This window comes from Castanea sativa, chromosome 7 (genome assembly GCF_040712315.1).
Source record: "Castanea sativa cultivar Marrone di Chiusa Pesio chromosome 7, ASM4071231v1".
Lineage (NCBI taxonomy): Eukaryota > Viridiplantae > Streptophyta > Magnoliopsida > Fagales > Fagaceae > Castanea > Castanea sativa.
In genome coordinates, this window is record NC_134019.1 from 24,876,700 (window position 1) to 24,899,661 (window position 22,962).

The 22,962-nt window shown below is 36.2% G+C and overlaps 1 protein-coding gene across 1 annotated transcript in view; it reads left to right on the forward strand.

Annotated features, from left to right (window-relative positions):
* LOC142642963 (pre-mRNA-processing protein 40A-like) overlaps positions 1 to 22,962 on the forward strand; it is a 38,104-nt gene that overhangs the window by 14,648 nt on the left and 494 nt on the right. The window contains exons 8-28 of the mRNA XM_075817438.1: positions 131 to 183; positions 287 to 344; positions 442 to 797; positions 887 to 959; positions 1,032 to 1,154; positions 1,246 to 1,314; positions 1,385 to 1,462; positions 1,685 to 1,771; positions 1,870 to 1,904; positions 2,045 to 2,150; positions 8,330 to 8,410; positions 8,559 to 8,651; positions 8,721 to 8,774; positions 8,882 to 8,998; positions 9,145 to 9,243; positions 11,520 to 11,567; positions 11,643 to 11,735; positions 18,528 to 18,635; positions 18,736 to 18,800; positions 21,063 to 21,165; positions 22,611 to 22,907. Coding sequence (XP_075673553.1) covers positions 131 to 183; positions 287 to 344; positions 442 to 797; positions 887 to 959; positions 1,032 to 1,154; positions 1,246 to 1,314; positions 1,385 to 1,462; positions 1,685 to 1,771; positions 1,870 to 1,904; positions 2,045 to 2,150; positions 8,330 to 8,410; positions 8,559 to 8,651; positions 8,721 to 8,774; positions 8,882 to 8,998; positions 9,145 to 9,243; positions 11,520 to 11,567; positions 11,643 to 11,735; positions 18,528 to 18,635; positions 18,736 to 18,800; positions 21,063 to 21,165; positions 22,611 to 22,907 — 2,196 coding nt within the window. The remainder of the gene's footprint in view (positions 1 to 130; positions 184 to 286; positions 345 to 441; positions 798 to 886; positions 960 to 1,031; positions 1,155 to 1,245; positions 1,315 to 1,384; positions 1,463 to 1,684; positions 1,772 to 1,869; positions 1,905 to 2,044; positions 2,151 to 8,329; positions 8,411 to 8,558; positions 8,652 to 8,720; positions 8,775 to 8,881; positions 8,999 to 9,144; positions 9,244 to 11,519; positions 11,568 to 11,642; positions 11,736 to 18,527; positions 18,636 to 18,735; positions 18,801 to 21,062; positions 21,166 to 22,610; positions 22,908 to 22,962) is intronic.

The following is a 22,962-nucleotide window of genomic DNA, read 5'->3' on the forward strand; positions in this document are numbered from 1 at the left end:
GTCTTTTTTCCTTACTAAAGTCTGGTTAAGTTACTATCATTATCTGGAATAAGCTATTCATTTCCAAGATTTCTTAATCTGGAAATTTTTATGGGCTACAGTATTTATTTATTTTTTACTGCTGTGACAGAGGGCAGATGCATCAACTAACTGGAAGGAATATACAAGTCCTGATGGAAGGAAGTGTGTGATCTAATATTTGATTCCTTGAAGCCATTCCTTTATTAGCTTTGCAACCTCTGAAGTCATTGGTGATTTATTTCCCGTTTTCATGATTTTGTTGCAGGTACTACTACAACAAGGTTACCAAGGAATCCAAATGGTCTATCCCTGAGGAGCTGAAGGTTTTCTCCCTTATCAACAAATTTATCTTCATACCTGTTTTTGATTTTGTCCTTCATTATTTTCTCCATCATACTGAGCATATACTTTTGCTTCAAGTTGGCTCGTGAGCAAGTTGAGAAGTCGTCTGTTGTGGGAACACAGCTGGAAACATCTGTAAATCCTCCTGCCTCAGCTTGTATTCCGCCCGCTGTGGTTGAAGCACCATCTGGTGGAGATACTGCATCTTCTGCTGCTCAAGGAATTGCTTCAAGCCCAGTTTCAGTGAGACCTGATGCCCCTGCTGGTGAACCTATGTTGGTTTCAGGGTCCTCTGCTTCAACTGTTATACCCTCTTCTATGGATGAAAATGCAGATGGAGTGCAGACACTTCCAAATGTTGTTACTCCATCAGCTGCTGTTCCAGAAAGTGCTGAAGCCACTGTCACCATGGCCTGTACCACTCAGGACCCAATGTATGGTCAATCTAACTAATTTTGAGTGTTCTGATAGTAGTTTGCAAATGGCATGTACTTGTATTTACTTCTATGCTTGAGTTTTATAGGAACGAGGTCAGTGAACTTTCATCTCAAGATATTCTTAGTTCTGTAGATGGAGTACCTGTAAAAGCTGCAGAGGTATTCCCTTTTTAATTAATAAAAATATTAGTCGTGGTTATGTATATTCTCAAAGACAGTAAGTTTTTGTAGGGAGCTGATGCGGTTAACTCCTTGGAGGAAGTTAAGAAAGATGAAACAGGGGAAAAAATGCATGAAGTTGCATTGGAAGCAAAACCAGTTGATCCAGAACCCTTAATTTATGCCAATAAACTGGTATGATCTAGAACTCACTGCATTCAAGTCTTTTTTTATTGTTGCCTTTCTGAACATTGACTAGTAACTGTCACTGGCCTTTTCTTTTTAGGAGGCAAAAAATGCATTTAAAGCACTTTTGGAGTCAGCCAATGTTGGGTCTGAGTGGACCTGGGATCGGGTACTTATGTCAATATCGTCTTCTGTTTTTCTTATATACTTTAATACCTGACATCTTACTTAAATATCAGGCCATGAGAGTAATAATTAACGACAGAAGGTATGGAGCTTTGAAGACACTTGGAGAGCGGAAGCAAGTTTTCAGCGAGGTAAACCATTATGAGGACGCATTTTTGAATTAAGTATTTAATATGTTAGTAGTTTTGTCTGGTTCTGGCTGTGTGTTGGCATACATTCTTAAATATGATACTTCTGGAATTAAGTATTATCTAGCTTATTCATTAAGTACAACTCCTGTTTTCACTTATAAAAAAAGTACAAGTCCTGTTTTCTTTTTATTTCTTATCTTGGAATCGATTGTTTTGTTTCAGTTCTTAAGTCAAAGGAAAAAACAGGAAGCTGAGGAAAGGCGCATTAAACTGAAAAAAGCACGGGAAGAGTTTAAACAAATGTTAGAAGTATGTTGTTTGCTGCTTCTGGAAATTTCTTCCATTATATTCAAATAATGTAATTTTTATTCTTTTTCTTTTCTGATCTTCCACTAACTTTTTGACAGGGGTCTACAGAGCTAACATCATCCACAAGATGGAGGTCTGTGTTTCTCTAAATGGTGTCAAATTAAAAATTTTCTTCTTAAATAAGACCTATGTTAAAATTTAAAATTTTCATATATCATTGTAAGTTTCATTATAGTTTTTCTTTGTTATGGGGATTTTCGAACAATCATTCAGCAAAGTAGTGAGTATGTTCGAGAATGATGAACGTTTTAAAGCTGTTGAACGAGATAGGGATCGCAAGGATTTGTTTGAAAGCTACTTGGAGGAGCTCAAAATCAAGGTAAAGTTCTGTTTCCTCTACTGCTCTCATTTGATTTTAGGATTTGCATTTGTGTAATTGATTTTTATGTTCCCATCCCTATTTCGTCCCTATTTTTTAAAATATTTATTTGATGAATGATAAGATTTTAATTAAGAAAAAAGGGCCTGTTAGTACACAAGAAATATGTTACGAAAGCCACATTGTCAAGAAAAAGAAAAACTATAATTGAAATCAAGCAAAGAAGATTGTGAATGATTTGAAACAACCATCCACTCATGCAAAACACACAAACAATAGTTAAGATCTATTGGAGGCTTCTCAATACCTTCGAAAGCTCAACACCAATGCACCATCTAGGAAATCTCCACTTTCAACAAGCCAACATTTAAAAGAAATGTATGAGGCATAACCCACTGAACTCCAAACAAACAGAAAACTAGGAATTCAACTCGCATGCATACTTACAATGGATGAACAGATGGTCAACTGTCTCCCTAGCCTTAAGCATGTAACACCACTCAATCATACAAACCTTGTGGTGACATAGGTTATCAATTATAAGAATGTTACCCAATGCAGCAGTCCATGTAATAAAGGCAACCTTAAGCAGAGCGTTGACCCTCCAAATATTCTTCTAGGGAAAAGAAGTGACTCCTCCAACAGCAAGCACTCCATAGTAGGTTGCTAACACACCTGATCTTCAACATCCTTGTTGATTCTGGTTGAGTAGAGAAGGTCCATGAACGTGATCATTGCTTCCAACTTCCTATCATTTAAAAGACGTGTAAAAGTAACATCCCAACCCATAGAACCATCTCTCCAACTCAAATAATCCAGTAGCCCCTTAATCCTATGCTATACTATACAAAACCGGAAATACATCCTTTAGAAGAACAAAGTTTCTCTCCAAAGTAGTTTGGAGAGAAACTCTACAAACTTCTCATATATCTATATATTGAGTGTGAATTTTGAAAATCTAACCGTTAGATTGTACGTTCTTATTATATTCTTTATACATGTAAAATTTCAAGAAGATCAAAGATCAATTGCTATCTCATCAAACAAATGCTAAAATTTCAAATTTTTATAATCTAAAATTGTGTATAAAAAATAAGTTTATTGATCGAATAGTAAATAATATCCAATTTGAATGAAATTTGATATGCATGTTAAGAACATAAGAAACATGAAATTCAACGGCTAGATTTTCAAAATTCACAAAAAAAAAGAGATATATGAGACGTTTGAAAATTTTCACTTTGTTCCCTCTAGAACCTTGTGTCCACACTATGAATGTAGCCAAAAACAAACATCAGTCCTTTTCCCGACAGAAAATGAATTAAACCTAGTAAAAGATCCCAACCAGATCTAATATACTTCCCTAAACAAACTCCATGCCTCCTCTAACCTCCTTTGAGCATTATCCACCCCAATCGCTACTGTACTTGTGATTAGCTACTTGCCACCAAAAAGCCCTCAGTATTCTGCCACTCCACTGCCCTGTTCAGCAGCTTGCTCAAGGCCTCCATCACTATAACAAACAATAGTGGCGATAAATGTTCAAGAAAAAAAAACCATGCACTCTAAAAAAAAAACCCGTGCCTAATACCCCTGGAGCTACTAAAAAAACCACTGGGAAATGAATCTACTTATTCAAGAAAAAAACAAATCATCTACTTTATCTATAAATAAAAATCCATGCACTCACAATCAGTTCCTTTTATAGCTGAAGTTGAAAAATAACCCATCGCCATAAATGTTCTTGCTCAATCCCAAATCTCCAACCAATCATTTCCCTAGTAGTGCTTGATTAAAAATGCTTGGGTTGTGAACCTCCAATCCTCTATTCTTCAAAGAGCATACCATCCCCCAATCCACTAAGTGTGTGCTAGGATAAACTTATAATCCAGCTTATATGGAACTTTTTAAAGCCTCTTTCTTTACTAAGTACAGTTGAACTTTTCCTTAATTTTTTTTTATAAAGCGAAATAAGCCAATAAAATAAACCATCACAAACAAACCCTATGAAATTTCTTGGCATCTTTCATTCCACCAATAGAAAATCTCTTTGGAGCATCTTCCTCTTGATGAATGTGATCCTCCCACCATTTGAAAGAGATAGCTTCTTCCAACTGGCAAGATGTTTCAACTTTCCTCTTCGCATGGGGCTCTTTGGAAAGATATCATAACCAGTTGGGCTAACCTCCCACCAGTGAGATCTTGGCATGATACTTGGTGTGGCAACTATAGTCTTAAGGATGTGTTTCTTGAGTTGTATTGCAGTAGATGAGAATGCCTCAGTTGAGTCTCATTTGAATGGAGGGCAAAGTCGGAACCTTCATCTAGTAGATTGCTGCAAGATTGGGAGTTAGAGTTTGTGGATTTCTTTGAGCTATTGTATTCTAAAATTCCATTGGGTCAAGGTGCGGATGCAAGTCAGACCTATTTGTGACCCTTGGATTAAAAAAATATGAGGTCTGTTCTAACTATTATGTAGTGAGGGGTTCTACATGGCTTTTTGACTTATAAGAAAGGGAGGGGGTGGGGGGGTTGTTTCCACATGGGTTTGCTTTCCTTAAAGGAGAAAACTGGTTCCGGTTTGACCAGTTTTCCTGACTATTCTTTTCTTATTTTTTTAAATTTTCAATTTGTCCAAAAAAGAAAAAAAAGTGAGGTAATATTTTAGGCACACATAAAAGCTAGCCCAATATTAAACTAAAGAATGTTAAGCCCACACCAAAACTAGCCCACATTGAACTAAAGAATTGTTAGGTCTACACAAAAGTTAGCCCATACATTTATGTTTGAAATTCTTGGATTGTAGTATTTATGGAAAGTATAAATACTTTTTGTCGTGTTTTTTTTTTTTCTTTTTTTTGAGTCACTCTTTCCCTTTACCTTTCATTTTTGAGCAGCAAATTAAAAGATTATTAAAAAAGTTAAGTCTTTGTAAATCTCTCTTCTAGGCTCAAAATCAGGAAGTATCTTTGTAATAAGTTTGGGATTCCCTAAATAAAATAGAAAGTTATCTAAATCTATTTTTAAAATTTATTTATAGTATTAAATAATTATTTATGTTGTAATTGGTTTGACCATCAGGTGGGCTAGAAAACCGGGAGCCACTCCCTTATTTAGTTCTTTGTCTTGTATGGTTTTTAATATAATGATTCAGCCACTACATATTGTTTTAATAAATTAATCTCACTTGTCAAATAAAATTAAGAAAGAAAATGGAAAAGGCTGAAGGGGAAAAAGAAGTTGAAGTTTCCAACCTTATTGGTAAGTCATAGACACACCCAATGGGTTTTGAATGCATGACCGCACTCTCCACCTAGCATTTATAAGGGTAGGAGCTGCCAATTGAGGTAGAGCTCATTGGCAAGTTTCAACTTTTTAATTGAATTGAGTGCCTTATGTGTTCAACATTTTTCCATATATGGTCATTGGTCTAAATCAGCCTGTTTAATATGTCATCCTCATCTTGGTGCATTTGTCTTGGTTCATTTTGAATTCACAAGTTATTGAGATTCATCCAAAATACTGCTACACAATCAGAGTTCATATGGATTCCAAAATAAGGCCACAAACCAGATGATGATGATGATGATTATTATTATCATTAAAGCATATCTCTTAACTTAGTTGCCATTTGTGGACAATTTGCCCCTCCGCCTCTCACCCTCCAACTAATGTGAAAAAAATTCTGAGAAATTGTCAGAGTTCTTTTCTAAAAAAGAAATTATCCGTGTAGTTGGTCATAATTAATAACCAATATTACACAAAAATTTAAAGAAACTTTAAGCACAAAATTGCAAATTGGGGGCCTAAATTCAACATCGATTTCTTATTTAACCAATACATAGAGAAATTGAATTTGAAATTAACAGACCCCTAATTCATTACAATACAAATTCAAGAATTTTGAGTAAGAAAAGTTGACGTTCAAATTGAATCCTATTCCCAGCCAAACACAAAATAAAAATCTCCAAATATTAAAATGGCATTTGTACCTTGGTGGCATTGAATTATTGATTAAGCTCTCCAAGTTCAGCAAATCTAGTAATCAGAACCAAAAAGCGATTGAACACAAAATTCACTATTTGTTGCAAGTTTGACCTTGGAATATTTTGGATTGCTAGTCTTTTCTTCTCATATATATTTTTTGATAGGTAATAAAACTTTTATTCAAAAGTATTGAGCATCATGTTCATGATGGTGAACAATTTTGATCAGGAAAAAATACAGCAGGTTAAAAAACTTAATCTGATAGTGTAAGAAATTAGAAATGGAAATACGATTCGTAAAATCCCAAGCATGTGCCCACTGAAACAAAGTACCGAAGAGAAGAGCTTTTAAAAGATCTAAGGTTCTTTTCTTGTCTTCAAAGAAATGTGTATTACGTTCCATCCAAACCAGCCACATTAAACATGCCGGGACCATATTCCATATGTTGACAGATGCTTTCCAAGAATTTTTTTTTGCATTTAGCATTAATTTTATAATATTTTAGTTAGTTGTTTAGCTTACAAAACTATTTAGCAAACTAGCATCTCGAGTATCTAAAACTCGAGTTCCAAGATAGAATCGAGTTTCTAAGTCTCGATTTGTAAGTGGTGGTAGCTGATGTGTAAAAAAATCCACATGGAACTCGAGTTCCACCATTTGATTTCCCACCACTTATTCTTCTTCTTCTTCTTCCTCTTCTCCACCCAGCGTATGTTCTTCTCCAGCCAGATCGTCCACCTAGCGTCTGTTCTTCTCCAACTTGATCGTCTTCCTCTATTCTTCTTTGAAGCTCCAGATTTTCTTCGTCTTCCTCTGTTCTTCGGATCTGCAGATCGTCTTCTTCCTTGGTTCTTCTGCTTCTGGTTTTATAGAACTCGAGTCTAAGAAACTTGAGTTTCACGTGGATGAATTGTTCCACCTTAGCAGTCCGAACTCAAGTCTTTGGGGCTTGAGTTTGTCACCGAATTCGAGCTTCACGAATTAAAGTGCTAGTTTCCTGAATGGTTTCAAATCTGTGCTTACTAACAAAATAGTCTTTGAAAATTATGCCAGATGGCAAATATCCCCTGCTTTCCAAACCAGTTTCTCCAAGCAAAGAGGAGAGAGCTAACTGTCTTCGGCATTACCCAATGGATGCCAAAAACCTCAAAAATTGCACTCCATAATGCATGAGAAAACTTACAGTGGAGAAGAAGAAGATCAACAATTTCCCCATCACAATAACACAAACAACACTTGTTAACCAAGACTGACCTCTCTTAACTATATTATTGATAGTGAGTATCCCATCCCTAGCTTCTATCCGTAAGAAGACACCCATTTAGGCACCTTTACGCGCCAAATACTCCCAAGGAAAAACCTCATTGTGGGGACCAGACAACAACTTATAGAAAGAACGCACATCAAACACCCCCTTCTTAGTCAACTTCCAAGTTAAAGTATCATCCCCCTCACCCCTCAGCATATGGGAATACAAAAACTCAATGAAAGAACAAACATTTTCCTGCTCCCAATCCTTTGGAGCTCGATGGAAATGAAAATTCCAACTCCTACTTCCCCCTTCTGAGGCAGATACAATGAGGTCAGAAATCCAAGCCTCTTTAGATCGAGAACGGGTAAACAGATCAGGAAAAAGGTCCTTAAAGGATTACTTCCACACCAAGGATCATACCAGAAACTAATGCGGTGACCCTCCCCCACATTATACACTACCTGTCCAAAGAACTTCTCTACTCCTTCTCTAATGCTCTTCCACATCCCACACCCATGAGTACCTCATCTCATTTATGCTTCCTATACATTTGGTTGTCCAGGGTTGCACCACCTATCCCTTGTAATATTTTCAATTTTTTGTTTATAAAAAAAGTTGACTCCTTAAGTGAATTGTTGCATGCGGATAAGTTCCAATGGTGATATACTCACTGTAAGTTTTTGCATCATGCTTTGTCAATTGGGAGTTTTCTGATATTTAGATCTAATCAATATGTTGAAAACTTATGCTAATAATAATAGTAGTTATTTTTACTTGGTTTTACATGATTGTAATGATTAGCACGAGATAACAATTTATCTATGTCCATTACATATTGTATTTTTGGTTGGAGGCCTTAGTCTGATACCAATATTTAAAGATATTGAAGGTTTTGGATTTCAAACATCTATGCTTTTAGTTTTTATAATTTGCATTTTAGGAACGAGCAAGGGTAGAGGAGGAACGCAAGCGTAATAGAATGGAATACAGGGAATTCTTGCAATCTTGCGACTTTATTAAGGTACTCTTTAGTCAATGTTCTCTCTCTCTCTCTCTCTCTCTCTATATATATATATATATATGTATGTATGTATGTATGTATGTATATCTTTCTTGCTGTTTATCTTTTGCTATTAAAATTATACTTGTGCGTTATCTTTTTCCTTCAGGCAGACAGCCAATGGAGAAAACTTCAAGACCGCTTAGAGGCAGATGAAAGATGTGCACGTCTTGAAAAAATTGATCGATTGGAAATTTTTCTGGTAATTTTGTATCTGTAGCTTTGGAGTTTTCTATTGGATTTTCAATTTAATTTTGTTCTGTTCTCCCAGGAATATATACGTGATTTAGAGAGGGAAGAGGAGGAGAGGAGGAAGATAGAGAAGGTTCTCTAATGTTTAGCCTCTTTGTGCTAGTGTTTGAGCCCACATTCCTCCTCCTTGTTCTTGTATTTATTTTGTGTAATATGCTGATCTTAATTTGTTCAAAATAGGAAGAATTGAGAAAGGTGGAGCGTAAAAACCGTGATGAGTTCCGCAAATTGATGGAAGAGCATATAGCTGCAGGCACTCTTACAGCCAAAACCCACTGGCGTGATTATAGCACGAAGGTTAGCAGCCAAGAATTTGTTACTTTTATTTTTTTTATTTTATGTCAGCACAACATATGTGGGTCCTGGTAAGTTATAGCTTAGTTGTTATGTGGATTGTATCTTGCTGCACCATGTGTTGTCTAATGTCTTTTCTCCCCCTCTAGGTTAAAGATATACCTACGTATGTGGCGGTTTCATCAAACACCTCTGGTTCAACTCCGAAAGAGCTGTTTCAAGATGTTCTTGAGGAGCTAGAGAAACAAGTAACTAAACTTTGTCTTTGTAGTTCTTGTAGATTTCAGCTTTTCAATCAATGTTCAAGAAGATTATTCCAAGATCTTAAAGCCATTTGTCCTTTGAATTCGTTTATGCTACTTAGTTAATGGGCATTAGTTTGCATGTTTTTTTGTCTTGTAAATATGTAACTTTGATTTTTATTTTCACAACAAGCCTTTGTCACAAGATTTTGCCAGTTGGCCATATGCATTCTCTTCTGTCATTCTATTCTATCTGAAGTCATACTTTTTATAACTTCCTTAATTGACATGTCCTTATTTTTCCTACTAACCTCAATGTTTTTCATTCCCTTAACTTGAATTAACTCTCTCATTGGTGTGTTAATTGCTCTCCTATGAACATGACCAAACTTTTTTATTTTTTGGTAGGTAAACATGACCAAACTTTCAAGTAGTCCCCTCATCTTTACATAAACATCAATAGGAGCACCCTTATTTCTAAGAGAATTTTCTTATTTCAAATCCTCTTTTTCTATGTATTTTGACTTATCCATCTTAAACATTTTCATTTTAGTTAAACTCATTTTATAGTCACATATCATTAAATTTTTTATACATAATTTCAGGATTTTCAGTGCCATATGCAAAACATTTTTTTATTTCTTTTCTCCAAGTGATTTAAAAAAAAAAAAAAAAAAAAATTAAATCGTCTTTTTTCTATGTATTTCCACTTATCCATCTTAACATTCTCATTTTAGTTAAACTCATTTTATGGTCACATATCATTAAATTTTTTATTCATAATTTTAGGATTTTCAGTGCATAGGTGTATACGAGAAAAAACATAATCAAGTTCACTGATGATAAATGCAATGTTTTGCTTGTAAATTTTCTGTTCATAATTTCAGGAGTTTCAGTGCCATATGCAAACCGTTTTATCTTTTTATTTATTTATAAGTAAATAACTTAAAAAAAAAAAAAACTCAAATCAAGTACACAAGGTCTACACAAGAAAACATAATTAAGTACACTGATGATAAAAACAATGTTTTGCTTCGTATGTTGGGTGCTATAACCCCTCCTATGGATGTTGGAGATCGGATGAGATGGAAATTGAAGTCTAATGGAGCTTTTGACATCCGATCGTACTACAACAAATTGAGAAATTCTCCTTCTACTATCTTTCCTTGGAAAGCTATTTGGAGAGCAAAGGCCCCAAGGCGAGTTTCTTTTTTTGTTTGGTGTGTAGCTTGGAATAAGATTCTAACGGGAGACAATCTGAGATTGAGGAGATTGGATTTTGTGGATTGGTGCATTATGTGCCGTCATAGTGGAGAGACGGTAGATCACCTTCTCCTTCATTGTGAAATGGCCTACCGGTTATGGAGCTTTGTTTTCCTAACTTTTGGTTTGGCCTGGGTTATGCCTAGATCGATTCCTGAAATGCTTTTTGGTTGGTGGAATTGGTTGGGGAAGTATTTATCTCAGATCTAGAATTTAGTCCCGCTTTGCATCCTTTGGTGTATTTGGAAGGCGCGTAACCGGAGGACTTTTGAGGATTTGGATAGCTCTAGTGATCAGTTGCTTGTTTTTTTTAGTGGGACTCTCTTTGATTGGTCGCGCGCATGGGGACTCACGTCTAGTGATTCCCTCCCTTCTTTTCTTTGCTCCCTTTCCCTTTTCTAATTTTCTTCTCTTTGTTTTCTTTTTCTTGTATCTCCTAGGTTGCTCTGTGTTTTTTCAGGCATAGAGTAACCCTTCGTATATATATCATTCTTACTTATCAGAAAAAAAAAAAAATAGAACAAGCACTTGCCACATTATATACTCTTCCCATCCATAAGTTGTTTCTTATTCACCTGCACCAAAAACTTTTCCACATCAATAGCTAATGCTAATAAATTTTTTAATTACCAATTTAGATATGTACTACAAGTCCATAATTCCTTCATCCCTATTTATTACATTTTAGATAATGGATTAATGTTGGAAAATTAAAATTGAAGCTGATTGAGTATATGAGAAAAATTAATTACAGTTTCCTTAAAATATTCTAATTTTCCCTGAGGACAACATTTTTGGGACTCAGGGATTTTTCTTTCTGAGCCAACTGGTTTATAATTTTGATTAGATTTTATTTGAAAAGGAGAATCCAAATCAAAACAGCAACTGTCGTTTGCAAATATGTTAGGGTTGTAAGGCTAATTCTTGTATTTGGTAACTTTTGGGCTTATAGTATCATATACATCCTGTGTTGAAAACAGTGGCGCTTTAACAATAACTTGGAAACCTTTGATTTGCAGTATGATGAGGATAAAACTCGTATAAGAGATGCAGTGAAGCTTGGAAAGGTATAATGTATCAATGTTGTCTTGTTTCTACTTGCAACAATTTTGTTAGGTGTCTAATGTTCTGGTGATCTTCAGATTATGCTGTCATCTACCTGGACACTTGAAGACTTCCAGACTGCTATTTCAAAGGATGTTCATTCTCCGCCAGTATCAAATGTCAACTTAAAGGTCTCTATTTTACTCTCAGTAGTTGATTATTCTTTATTTCCTGTATCAGTGCAGGGCATGTTCTTTTTCTTTGATTAGAATGCTTTGTTGCTCAACACACACATCTGGATACACATATTCCTTAATTTACTTAGCTGGACAACATTAATCAATTGATTTGGAGACATTGGGTGAGCATGTTGCTTAGTTGTGGATTGGTGTTGTAAGTGTAAAAAGAGTGGTGAATCAATAATTCACCTGCTTTTCTGTTATGATATTGCATGATAATTATGGTCTTTCATCGTGTTTATTTGCGATATATTGGGTTATGCCTAAGAGAGTAGTTGATTTGTTGGCGTGTTGGAAGGTGTTTTGGAAGATATCAAAATGAAGATATTTGGAATGCGTTTCCTTTGCGTATAATGTGGTACATTTGGAATTGAATGGGGTACATTGGTGGTGTGGGAAAATTTTTATTATAATTTAGTTTTATTTATTTTTGGATATCAATTGTGTTCTTATTTTAGGCCCTCGTATTTTTATTTCAAGGTTTAGGGTATTTTTGGCATTCAATAAGGAGGGTGTTCTACGCCAATTAGAATTAGGGTTTTGTTTCCTATATAAGCAAACTATTGTACTCTTATGTGGAGCTGATTTGGATGATTGAAAATTTTTTTCAGTTTCTTTGGTCTGGTGCCAACTCCAGCCAACCCTAGGTGCCAACTCCTAGTGGGTTTTTCACTTGGTGCTGACTCCAATCAAAGCTTAGAGCATTCACATAGGCCTCCTTAGATTTTTAGTTAAACTAAAAAAAAAAAAACTTTTTGTAGTTTAGCTATCTTTAATTTTCATTCGCATACATCAGACTCGATACTACATCACTATTATAAATTTATAATTAAATATTATTTCCTCTCCTTCACATTTTTAATCCTAAATTTCACAACTCCCAACAAACTCACAACCCAGCAAACACCCACAATGCAAGCAGTGCTGCACACCCATAACCCAAAAAACTCTCTCCTGAATCACCACCATAGCACCACCATTGTTGGAATCTTCACTTAGATCGATCTCAGCACTGTCACTTAGCTCGATCTCGGCACTGTTGCTTAGCTCGGTCTTGGAGTGTGAATTGGATTTGCTCAACAAATGGGTCTTCTTCTGCCCATGTGAATCAGATATGGGTTTTTGATGGGTTATCTGGGTTTGATGTTGGATTTAGGTGATTGATGTGGTTGTGTTTGGGTGTTTTATTTCCTTTACTGGTGGTTCAGGATGGAGGGTTTTTTTTTGTTTTTGTTTTTGTTTTTTGTTTTTCTGTCTCTGGTGTTGCGGTGCCGTGCCAGTTAGATAGGTCTTTGGTTTGATTGGATGGTGGCTGGCTGGGTCTTTGGTGTCGTGATGTTGGTTCCTTATTAGAATTCTGATCCTTTAGCACTTCAAAACTCAAGGTCAAGTTTTCTCCAACTATGGATAGAATGTTGCAGGATGCACAAGGAGGATTTTATTATAATTTAGTTTTATCTATTTTTGGATACCCTCATATTTATTTTAGGCCCTCATATTTTTATTTCAAAGTCTAGGGTATTTTTCATTCAATAAGTACAGTTTCCTACGCCAATTAGGAATTTAGAATTGGGGTTTCGCTACCTATACAAGCAAACTATTGTTCTCTCTTGAGGAGATGATTTGGATGAATAAAAATATCTTTAAATTTCTTTGGTCTAGTGTCGACTCCTGCCAACCCTAGGTGCCAACTCCTAGTGGTTTTTTTACTTGGCACTGACTCCTAGGTTCCTATCCTTTTTTTTCTTTTAATTTTATTAATGAATCCTTTTAGGTTGTCACGTGTCAATTGATGTTGAATTTTATTTAAATTTTTTTTAACGTTATATGTATGATTGGATGGCTGCCGTATGTGTCCATTCTTTCTCTAATCTTGATCTTCTTTCTCTAATCTTGATCTTTGTAATTTTAGACGACTTTTATGTTGCATCTCATGTATACATCCCATGTATCTGGGCTGTGCCCTTATTTGCATAATCAATAAAAGTTCTTAATTATAAAAAATTATCTTTTTTTCATTGCTTACTGTTCCCCCAAACTCATAAAGTATCTAGTTTCCATGCTTCTCCAAGTTTTTCCCTCAAGTAACCTCTGCAAATCCTTTGAGACCTTTATAGATTCATTAATTTCATAATTCTAATCAAGGAAATATAAATATCACGGTCAAGAAACAGCAATTATGAAGTAAGTTGAATGCTCTTGATGTTAAAGCGGACAATCAACCTCTTACAGAGGAGGAAATATTGGAAAAAGCATCCCTTCGCGCTGATCTTGAGAAGGCAGCCTTGTTAGAGGAGATTATCTGGAGACAAAAGTCCAAAATGTTGTTTTTAAAGGAGGGCGACTCCAATACGAGGTTTTTTCATAGGATGGCTAATTTTGATAGGAGTAATTGTATTGAAAACCTCATGATTGATGGGGCTTTGTCTTCCAGCCAGGATAGGATTGCTGACCATATTGAACAATTCTATATGAACCTTTACTCGGAGCGGCAAGAGCAGCATCCTTTTCCTGATGTTTTGGATTTTCCTAGGATTTCTAGGGATAATGTGGATTGGTTAGAGAGACCTTTTGAGGATTCTGAGATTTTTGATGTCATCATGGAGTTTAATGGGGATAAATCTCCTGGGCCTGACGGTTTTTCGATGGCTTTCTTTCAAACTTGCTGGGGGATTCTCAAATCAAACATCATGGCTGTGTTCCACCATTTCCATGATACAGGCCAGTTTGAAAAAGCTTGAATGCAACTTTCATTGCTTTCATTCCTAAAAAAGCTGCAGCAGTGGAAGTAAAGGACTTCCGGCCTATTAGCCTTGTTGGAGGGGTTTATAAAATTCTTGCAAAAGTTTTGGCTAGTCGTCTTTGCATGGTTTTAGAAGAGATCATCTCAGCTCCTCAGAATGCCTTTGTTCTAAATAGGCAGATCCTTGATTCCGTTTTTATTGCTAATGAATGTCTTGATAGTAGATTGAAGTCTGGTCAGCCAGGGTTGTTATTTAAACTAGACATAGAGAAAGCCTTCGATCATGTGAATTGGAGATTTCTTAATTACTTGCTTGAGCGTTGCGGTTTTTCTGATAAGTGGAGGCGATGGATTTCATTTTGTGTATCAACGGTTCGTTTCTCTGTCCTTATTAATGGTACTCCTCATGGGTTTTTTGGAAGTTCAAGGGGGTTGCGGCAAGGTGATCCTTTGTCCCCCTTGTTATTTGTGTTGGTTATGGAAGCCATTGGTAGAATGTTGGATAAGGCTGCCCATGAAGGTCGTTTATCAGGCTTTAGTGTTGGTGTTTCTGCTGGAAGACCTTTGATGATTTCCCATTTCCTTTACGCTGATGATACTCTTATTTTTTGTGATGCTAATATTGATCATCTACTGACTCTCCGTATGGTGCTCGTTTGGTTTGAAGCTGTGTCGGGTCTGAAGGTAAATTTGGGTAAGTCGGAGCTGGTGGCAATGGGGTCAGTTCATGATATGGATCTTTTGGTGGCTGTCTTAGGTTGCAAACAAGGGTCCCTCCCAATGAAATACTTGGGTCTTCCTTTGGGGGCAAAATTTAAGGACAAGTCAATATGGATTCCAATTCTTGAAAGGATGGAAAGAAAATTAGCAGGTTGGAAAAAATTATATTTATCCAAAGGAGGTAGAGTCACTTTAATTAAAAACACTCTCTCTAATCTTCCTACTTATTTCCTTTCCCTATTCCCTATTCCTGCTTCGGTGGCCAATCGAATTGCTAGACTTCAACGAGACTTTCTCTGGGGTGGTCTAGGAGATGAGCCCAAATTTCATCTGGTTGATTGGTCTTCGGTGTGTACTCCTCTCTCTTCAGGTGGGTTGGGGATTAGGAACCTGATAACCAATGTTGCCTTATTAGGGAAGTGGTTATGGAGATTTGGGCAAGAAAGGGATGCTCTATGGCGTCAAGTGATTGAGGTGAAGTATGGTTGTGATTGGGGTGGCTGGGGTTCTAGCTCTTTCTCTGGTCCTTATGGAGTCAGTTTGTGGAAAAATATTAGACGGGGGTGGCACTCTTTATCTCGTTTTATTATGTATGATATTGGAGATGGATCAAAGGTGCTGTTTTGGCTAGATCATTGGTGTGGATCTTCTTCTCTTGCAGACTGCTATCCTGAATTATATAGGATTTGTCGTAGAAAAGAGGCAACTGTGGCGGATCTTATGAGGTACACCAATGGCGTCCTCCATTGGGAGTTTAAGTTTTGTAGAGAGGTGCATAATCGTGAATTGGAAGCTTTCAGGAGCTTCATCAATTCCATTTATAGCACTCCTGTAAGGGGGATTGGGGAGGACAAGAGTTGTTGGCTGCCCTGTAAGAGTAAGGGGTTCACGGTTAGTGCTTATTACCATCTTCTAGTTGGCCATAGTGAGCAGTTTTTCCCTTGGAAAAGCATTTGGAAGCAAAAGATCCCCTCTAGAGTGGCTTTCCTTGTTTGGACCGCAGCTTTGGGGAAATGTCTGACTATTGACAATTTAAGGAAAAGAAAAGTTTACATTCTGGATTGGTGTTATATGTGCAAGTGCAATTGTGAAAGTGTTGACCATCTTTTCCTTCATTGCCCGGTTGCCATGGAGTTGTGGGATATGGTCTTCAGTTTATTTGGAGTTTGTTGGGTTATGCCAAGGTCTGTTGTTGGGCTTTTGGCTTGCTGGCAAGGTCGTTTTGGTCGCCATCGTAATGGAGATATTTGGAAGGCCGTTCCTCATTGTTTGTTGTGGTGTATTTGGAAGGAGAGAAATAGTAGATGTTTTGAAGACATCGAGAGTTCCATGCTTGATCTTAAGCTTCTTTTTTTCCGAACCTTACTTGATTGGTTCTCTGTGTGGAGAAGCCATCCTTTTCCTTCTTTTTTGGAGTTTGTTGACTTTTGTAATGTTCATCTTTGATTTGCTCCCCCTTGTATACTCCCTGTGTACTTGGGTGACTCTCTCTTTTTAATATCAATGAATCTTTATTACTTATCAAAGAAAAAAAAAAAAAAAAAAAAAATATATATATATATATATATATATATTTAGAGTTTTTAAACCAATCCATTTGTAGACAAGGCACGGGATTTCCCTCTAACCCAATTATAGGTTATATGTAAATTTCCTAAAACTATCTCTACAAATGATGAAAAAGTCACAATTTGGAATTTGGGACATTTCAGAAAATATTTACTGCAACAAATGTCTTTATTGGTTTAAACTTTTAAACACAAGGCTGCGAAAACTTGAAGAACTTTTAGTGGCAAAGGCCTACTGAGAAGAATTTTCTTTTAACAAACTCTACAAATAAAATAATGGTAGTCAAAATGAAGAATTAAAAACATTCCACCTAGGGATGACAATTTTGCCCCGCCCCTCCTTGCATTGCTTTGTGTGGGTTTTCCCTGCCCCACTAAGGTCGTGGGGGCGGGGATAGGCCAAGATTTTAGCCCCGTATCATGGGCAGGGTGGGGATGAGTTTAGACTTTTTAGACCCACTCTGCCCCACCCCTCCCCCGTTGATAAGGGTTATAATTGTAAATTTTTCATACCCCCTACTATTTAAACAAACATATTAATATTAGCTTATTATATTTTACTCAACATGGCTCTTTGCTTCTATTTTGTTATGTGTTATACTATGAGAATTTTGTTTTTATTATGATATTGTTTTATTAAACAATTGGATAATATTATTAAGTTTTTGCAAAAAATTAGTTTGATTTGATGGGATAAATTTAGTTGTAATTTCAAGTATATTTTTATTAATGAAACAGATTTTATTAAAGAAAATTGTAGTAGTTGTGGGGAAAATTAATAAGAAGTAGAGTTTTACAAGGTGAGGCGGGGATTTGCAGGGCCCCAAGGGGTGGGGATGGGGCAAGACAACCATGTGGAGTGGGGGCAAAGACCCCATCCATCAGCACCGCCCCACCCCATTGCCATCCTTAATTCCACCTTTTATTTTCTACAACCATGCCTTCTAGTTTCAAATTAAAGTGGCAATGCTACTTATAAAAAAAAAAGTTGCAATGCTTAAAGTGGCACTATCTGTTTTGTTATTATCTCTTAATGTCTCCACCATTATCTCCTTAGATGATGTCTTTTATTAACTCAAGTACATATCCTGTAACCTGGGCAGGGATGCTTCTTTTAAATGCTATCAATAAAATTTTGGATGAAAAGCTTTTTTTACCTAGAGGTTGTCTACGGTTTACAAAAATTCTTTAGTAAGACTCTAAAAGACCAATGCTTGCATGCAAGGCATTGTTTATGATTTCATATATCTATTTTCATCTGAAACTTATATAAGGTGCCATCACATGTAAGATATGCCCAGAGTACCTATCTACATTGCTAATAGTTGGCTGCCAGTAATAAGAATTATGGTATATGACAATCGCATTACAAATGTGATGCTCTAACCTCTGAGCTAAGCGAACTCGCATAACAAAAATTTGTTTACCAACCACACAGTGTCTAACCAAATCTGTATTTTGTTGTATGTGTTTTATATCATGGCCTGGAATTATAAGAAATGTTTTGTTAACCATGATGAGTTCTCTCTTACTGATAAGCAGTCATGTTTTATGAAGTAATCGAGTTGCTAAAGGCTTTTATACATCTATTGAGAAAATCAAAGTTTTTCTGAATCTGTTCATTTAGAAAATTCCTTGTTCCTGCAGTGTGTGCATTTTTCTTGTACCTTATGCCCACTTAATGATCTGACATGATGTTCTACTCCACTGCAGCTGGTATTTGATGAGTTACTGGAACGAGTTAGGGAGAAGGAAGAGAAAGAAGCTAAAAAGCGTAAACGCCTTGCAGATGACTTTGCTCATCTACTTTGTTCAACAAAGGTGTAACATGCTTTGAAGCAACTATGAGATGCGCTCATTATGTAATGGTTGAGTATCAAAAGGATTTTGTCCATCTATCTAATTATTTACTTCATTGCAGGAAATATTTGCATCTTCAAAGTGGGAGGATTGCAAACCACAGTTTGACAATAGCCGGGAGTTCAGGTAATTTTTATTAGTAATTGAAACAATGGTACTTTGTCTTAGGGTCCATTTGGAATAGTTCATTTTCTTGGCTTATTTTGCTTAAAAAAAGTTGGGTGAAAGTATCGTTGTACCTAGAAAAAGTGAGGCTTTAAAAAGCTAACATAATTTGGCAGTGAAGATAAGCTAAAATTTGAACTTATACAAATACACACTTAAAACTCCTTTTGTATAAATCATTTTTTGGAATTGATTGTTTACCAGATGGATGATTTCACACTTCCACTTATTTAGTGCCAAATTCTATATTGTTTGAGATATTTTGTTCTATTAACGACTTCTTGTCCATTGGTGGACACCATGAGCAGCAGTTGACAACCTTGTCCTCTTTGGATACTTTGATTGCTAAGAAGGGCAAATACTCTTTTTTTCTTCTTGGGGTGGGAGGGATACATACTAGAAAGTCATTTTGTTAGTATTAATGTTACTAATTCTATTTTTCACCTATCTTCTTAATTGCAACCATGCTACTCTCAAACTTTCACCAATATTTGACTTCTGTCCTTCTGTCCGATCCATTTCCCTTGTAACTTTTAGATGTGACTTGACACATGACACTGTCTAGATTGACATTGTACCCTTTTATTCTATCTTGCAACACATTTGCAGCATCCTTCTGGCAATTTTCTTTTTCAAATTTGTTGTTGATAAAGATATGTTAATTAAATTTAATTAACAATGAAAGTCCTTTCTCTCTCTCTCTTGCACCTTTCTCAGCAAATTGTAATAAAAGTTTTCCCTCTCCCACATTAACATTTCCAAATGCTTGTTCTGCTGCATTTTTAAAGCCAATTTCCCTGAGGGGGTGTATGGAGATATCACTGAGGGCAGTGGTGAAGAAGCAGAGGAAGAAAGGGAAAAAGGTGAGGGAATGGTGGTTGTGGAGGGAGTCGAGATAGGAGGCGAGAGGGACATTGAAAGGTGGATGGCCGGCGGTGGTGTTCTTGGGCTTGGATTGGATGTGGGAAGGGGTGGTGGGGCTATATCTTGGGCTTTGGATTTGATTTAGGGCTAAACACATGAAATTTTAGGGTTTTGTTTGGAGAGAGTGGGCGAAGGGGTGGTTTTGGAGAGGTGATTTGGCGCAATTAGTTGACTAGTGGGGATTAGCTGTTGCTTTGGCTGCATTATTATGCCATTTTTGTAGATGAATGTGTGTGTGTGAGAGAGAGTTCAGTGTTTTGGGGGATTTTGTGGCTCTTGTGTTGTTTTGGCAGCAGTGTGGTTATTATTATGGGATGTTTTGGGCCATGAGCATGGCTGTGGTTTTTGGGATTGCTGGTGTTAGGTTTCAGAATTTCAGGCTATGGATGTGGCTGCGGAGTTGGTGTAGGGTTTATGTGGCAGGGAATGAGGTGGAGGAAGAGAGAAAACAATGTAAATCAACATTTCTCCTCGATTCTAAAATATAAATTTATGAGTTTTCAGTTTAGGTGGCATCTGACATGGTTGAGGTATCAGCAATGTAGCCAAGTCACTAACTTTGTTGGCTTGAATTTGGACGGATGGATGAGAGTGATTAATCTTGTGATTGGTTGGAGGAATTGGATGGGTAAACCAAATATTTGGAATATGGTTTCATGATGTTTGATGTGCATCATATGGAGGAAATGATATAGACATACGTTCGACACTATGGAAAGTACGGGTGAGAGGCTTATCACCACCTTTTTTGTTGGCACTTTGTTTGAATGGTCTTGTGCTCAGGGGTTCATATCCAGAGATTCCATTCCGTTGTTCTTAAAGTTTGTCCTTCTGTACATAATTTGTTGTATTTTTATTTTTTTTTGTATTCTTTGACTACTTCCTGCCCTCTCTGCATGAAGGTAGTCTTCTTTTAACAAAAAATATAAAATTCTAACTTGTCAAAAAAAAAAAAAGATTTTTGCAGGATGGATGAAAATTGGAAGAATGCCAATTTCAATTGGAAAGTTAAAGACAAATTGGAACATTAATGAAAGATTTGTTTACTGACTAGTTATTTTATTGTAATTGGAAAAAATAATGACAAATGAAAAAAAAAACTAGAATTCTACCCGTGTTTTAATGGTCATCAAATTTCTAATTATATTGTACCTATAACTTATGTGGGCTTATCATATATAAAAAAAAAGCTGTACATGTTGGTTTAGCTTTTTTGGACTTATGTAAACTGTCAAATTCATTATTAGATGACCTTTGCTTGACATGAAGTATAACAGTTTTGAGTACCCTTGTGTGTAGTTCCATAGGAGAAGAGAGCTTTTGCAGGGAGATATTTGAGCAACATATAGCTCAACTAAAGGAACAGGCAAAAGAACAAGAGCGAAAACGGAAGGAGGAAAAGGTATTCAACTAGTACCAATTTCTACACCATGAGCATTCATCTTCTGATCATTAATATTCGATTATTGACAATATCTGAAAGTAGAACCTTTGCCAAAGTGTTCACCAAGTGAAGTGCAGATTATTAATATGTTCACATGAGATCTGGGGGAAAAAAATTGTTTTACATATTAATTTTTATCTAAGAAGCACAGACACATGTATAGGTACAACATGGCGATATGGCAATTTTTGAAAAAAATAGGGCACGGGTAGGCAGGATACATCTATTAAATAATGATTAAATATATTATTATTTACATTTTTTATATATTATTAAGCATTTATTTTCCATATATTGTTAAATATATATCAAGTTATGAGTAATAATAGATAATAAAGCAATTCCATGACTATCAAAGGATGTTTAGAAATTATAATACAAACCAAGAATAAATATATTATTAATTTTCAAATACACTATTACTATTCAGAGCGTGAATGCTCTCTTTATTTTGGGAAAGGGAATTTGATTCCTCTTGTTCTTGTGTCCCAGCCATGTTCTGAAAATATATATAAAGAACATAGCTGGGATACGCATGCAGAAGTGTTCTAGGCGTGTCAAGTGTCCGACAAGGGTACGGAACCCCAAATGAAGTGTGTGATTCCTAGATCTTTATCTAGTCTTTGTCTGGAATATGACAATATATGTATCTCTTTCTCTCTCTCTCTCTCTCCCCCTCTGTGTGTGTGCGTGTGCACGCAACCGTCTTCTCTCTCTGTGTTATGTTTTAGAATGTGACAATTAACACTTGCTAAGAGCACTTGCATTTTCGGAATCTTTTGCTGAATGCATCATGCTACCCTAGCTTTTCTAGAGGCTCATTTCATTGTGCAAACCAGGTTTTCACTTTTGACCTTACTATGAATTTTTTTCTTCTTGTAGTGGTTTTAGGATTAGAAAACTTGCTGAGGTAATTTGGTCATCTGGAACACAAATGGCAATGCATTTGTAAAGACGGTGCAATTGGGCTACACTTAATATTCAGCAAAAAAACCAACAAACAAAAAGTGCTCCACTTTATAAAGGAATTGAAGTAGTATAAGTATTGAGTAAAGACTTGGCCTACAATTTAATTGTGGACCTAGTCCCCTAGGTTTAATGGCATGATGAGGAAGGATTATGCATAAATATTGGTTTGCAGAGTTTAGTTATTAGCCTGTATGATAACTTAGCCTATATGTACCCTGGGAAATAAATAATAGGAAAGAAGTAGGACAGTGTCTGTATTTTTGGCTATCAATTAATCATGGGTATAATGAGGTGTATGTATGAATTAATGTTGAAAGCATAATACATATATAAGAACTTCAGTATATTGCACAATTCATGCATGAAAAAGCTAAAGATAATTTGAACTTGACTTCCCATTTTCACAATTCCAGTTTCTGATTTTTATTCTGTAGGCAAAGAAGGAAAAAGAGAGAGAGGAAAGAGAGAGGAGAAAAGCCAAGCAGAGAAGGGAAAAAGAGGAAGGACGTGAAAAAGAAAAAGACGAACACTTTAAGAAGGAGAGAGCGGACAGTAAAAATGTTGATGTAGGAGATGTTCATGTCTATAAAGAGAGCAAAAGATCGGGAGAAGAAAGTAATAAGAAACAGAGAAAGCGGCATCATAGTTCTGAGGATAATGTCGATGAAAATGAGAAAGTCCGGTCAAGGAAATCCCATGGATCTACCAGTGACCACAAGAAATCAAGACGGGTAAGTTAATTATTCCTTTACTGCATGTTTGAGCTGGTTTTGATTTCTCTTGGTT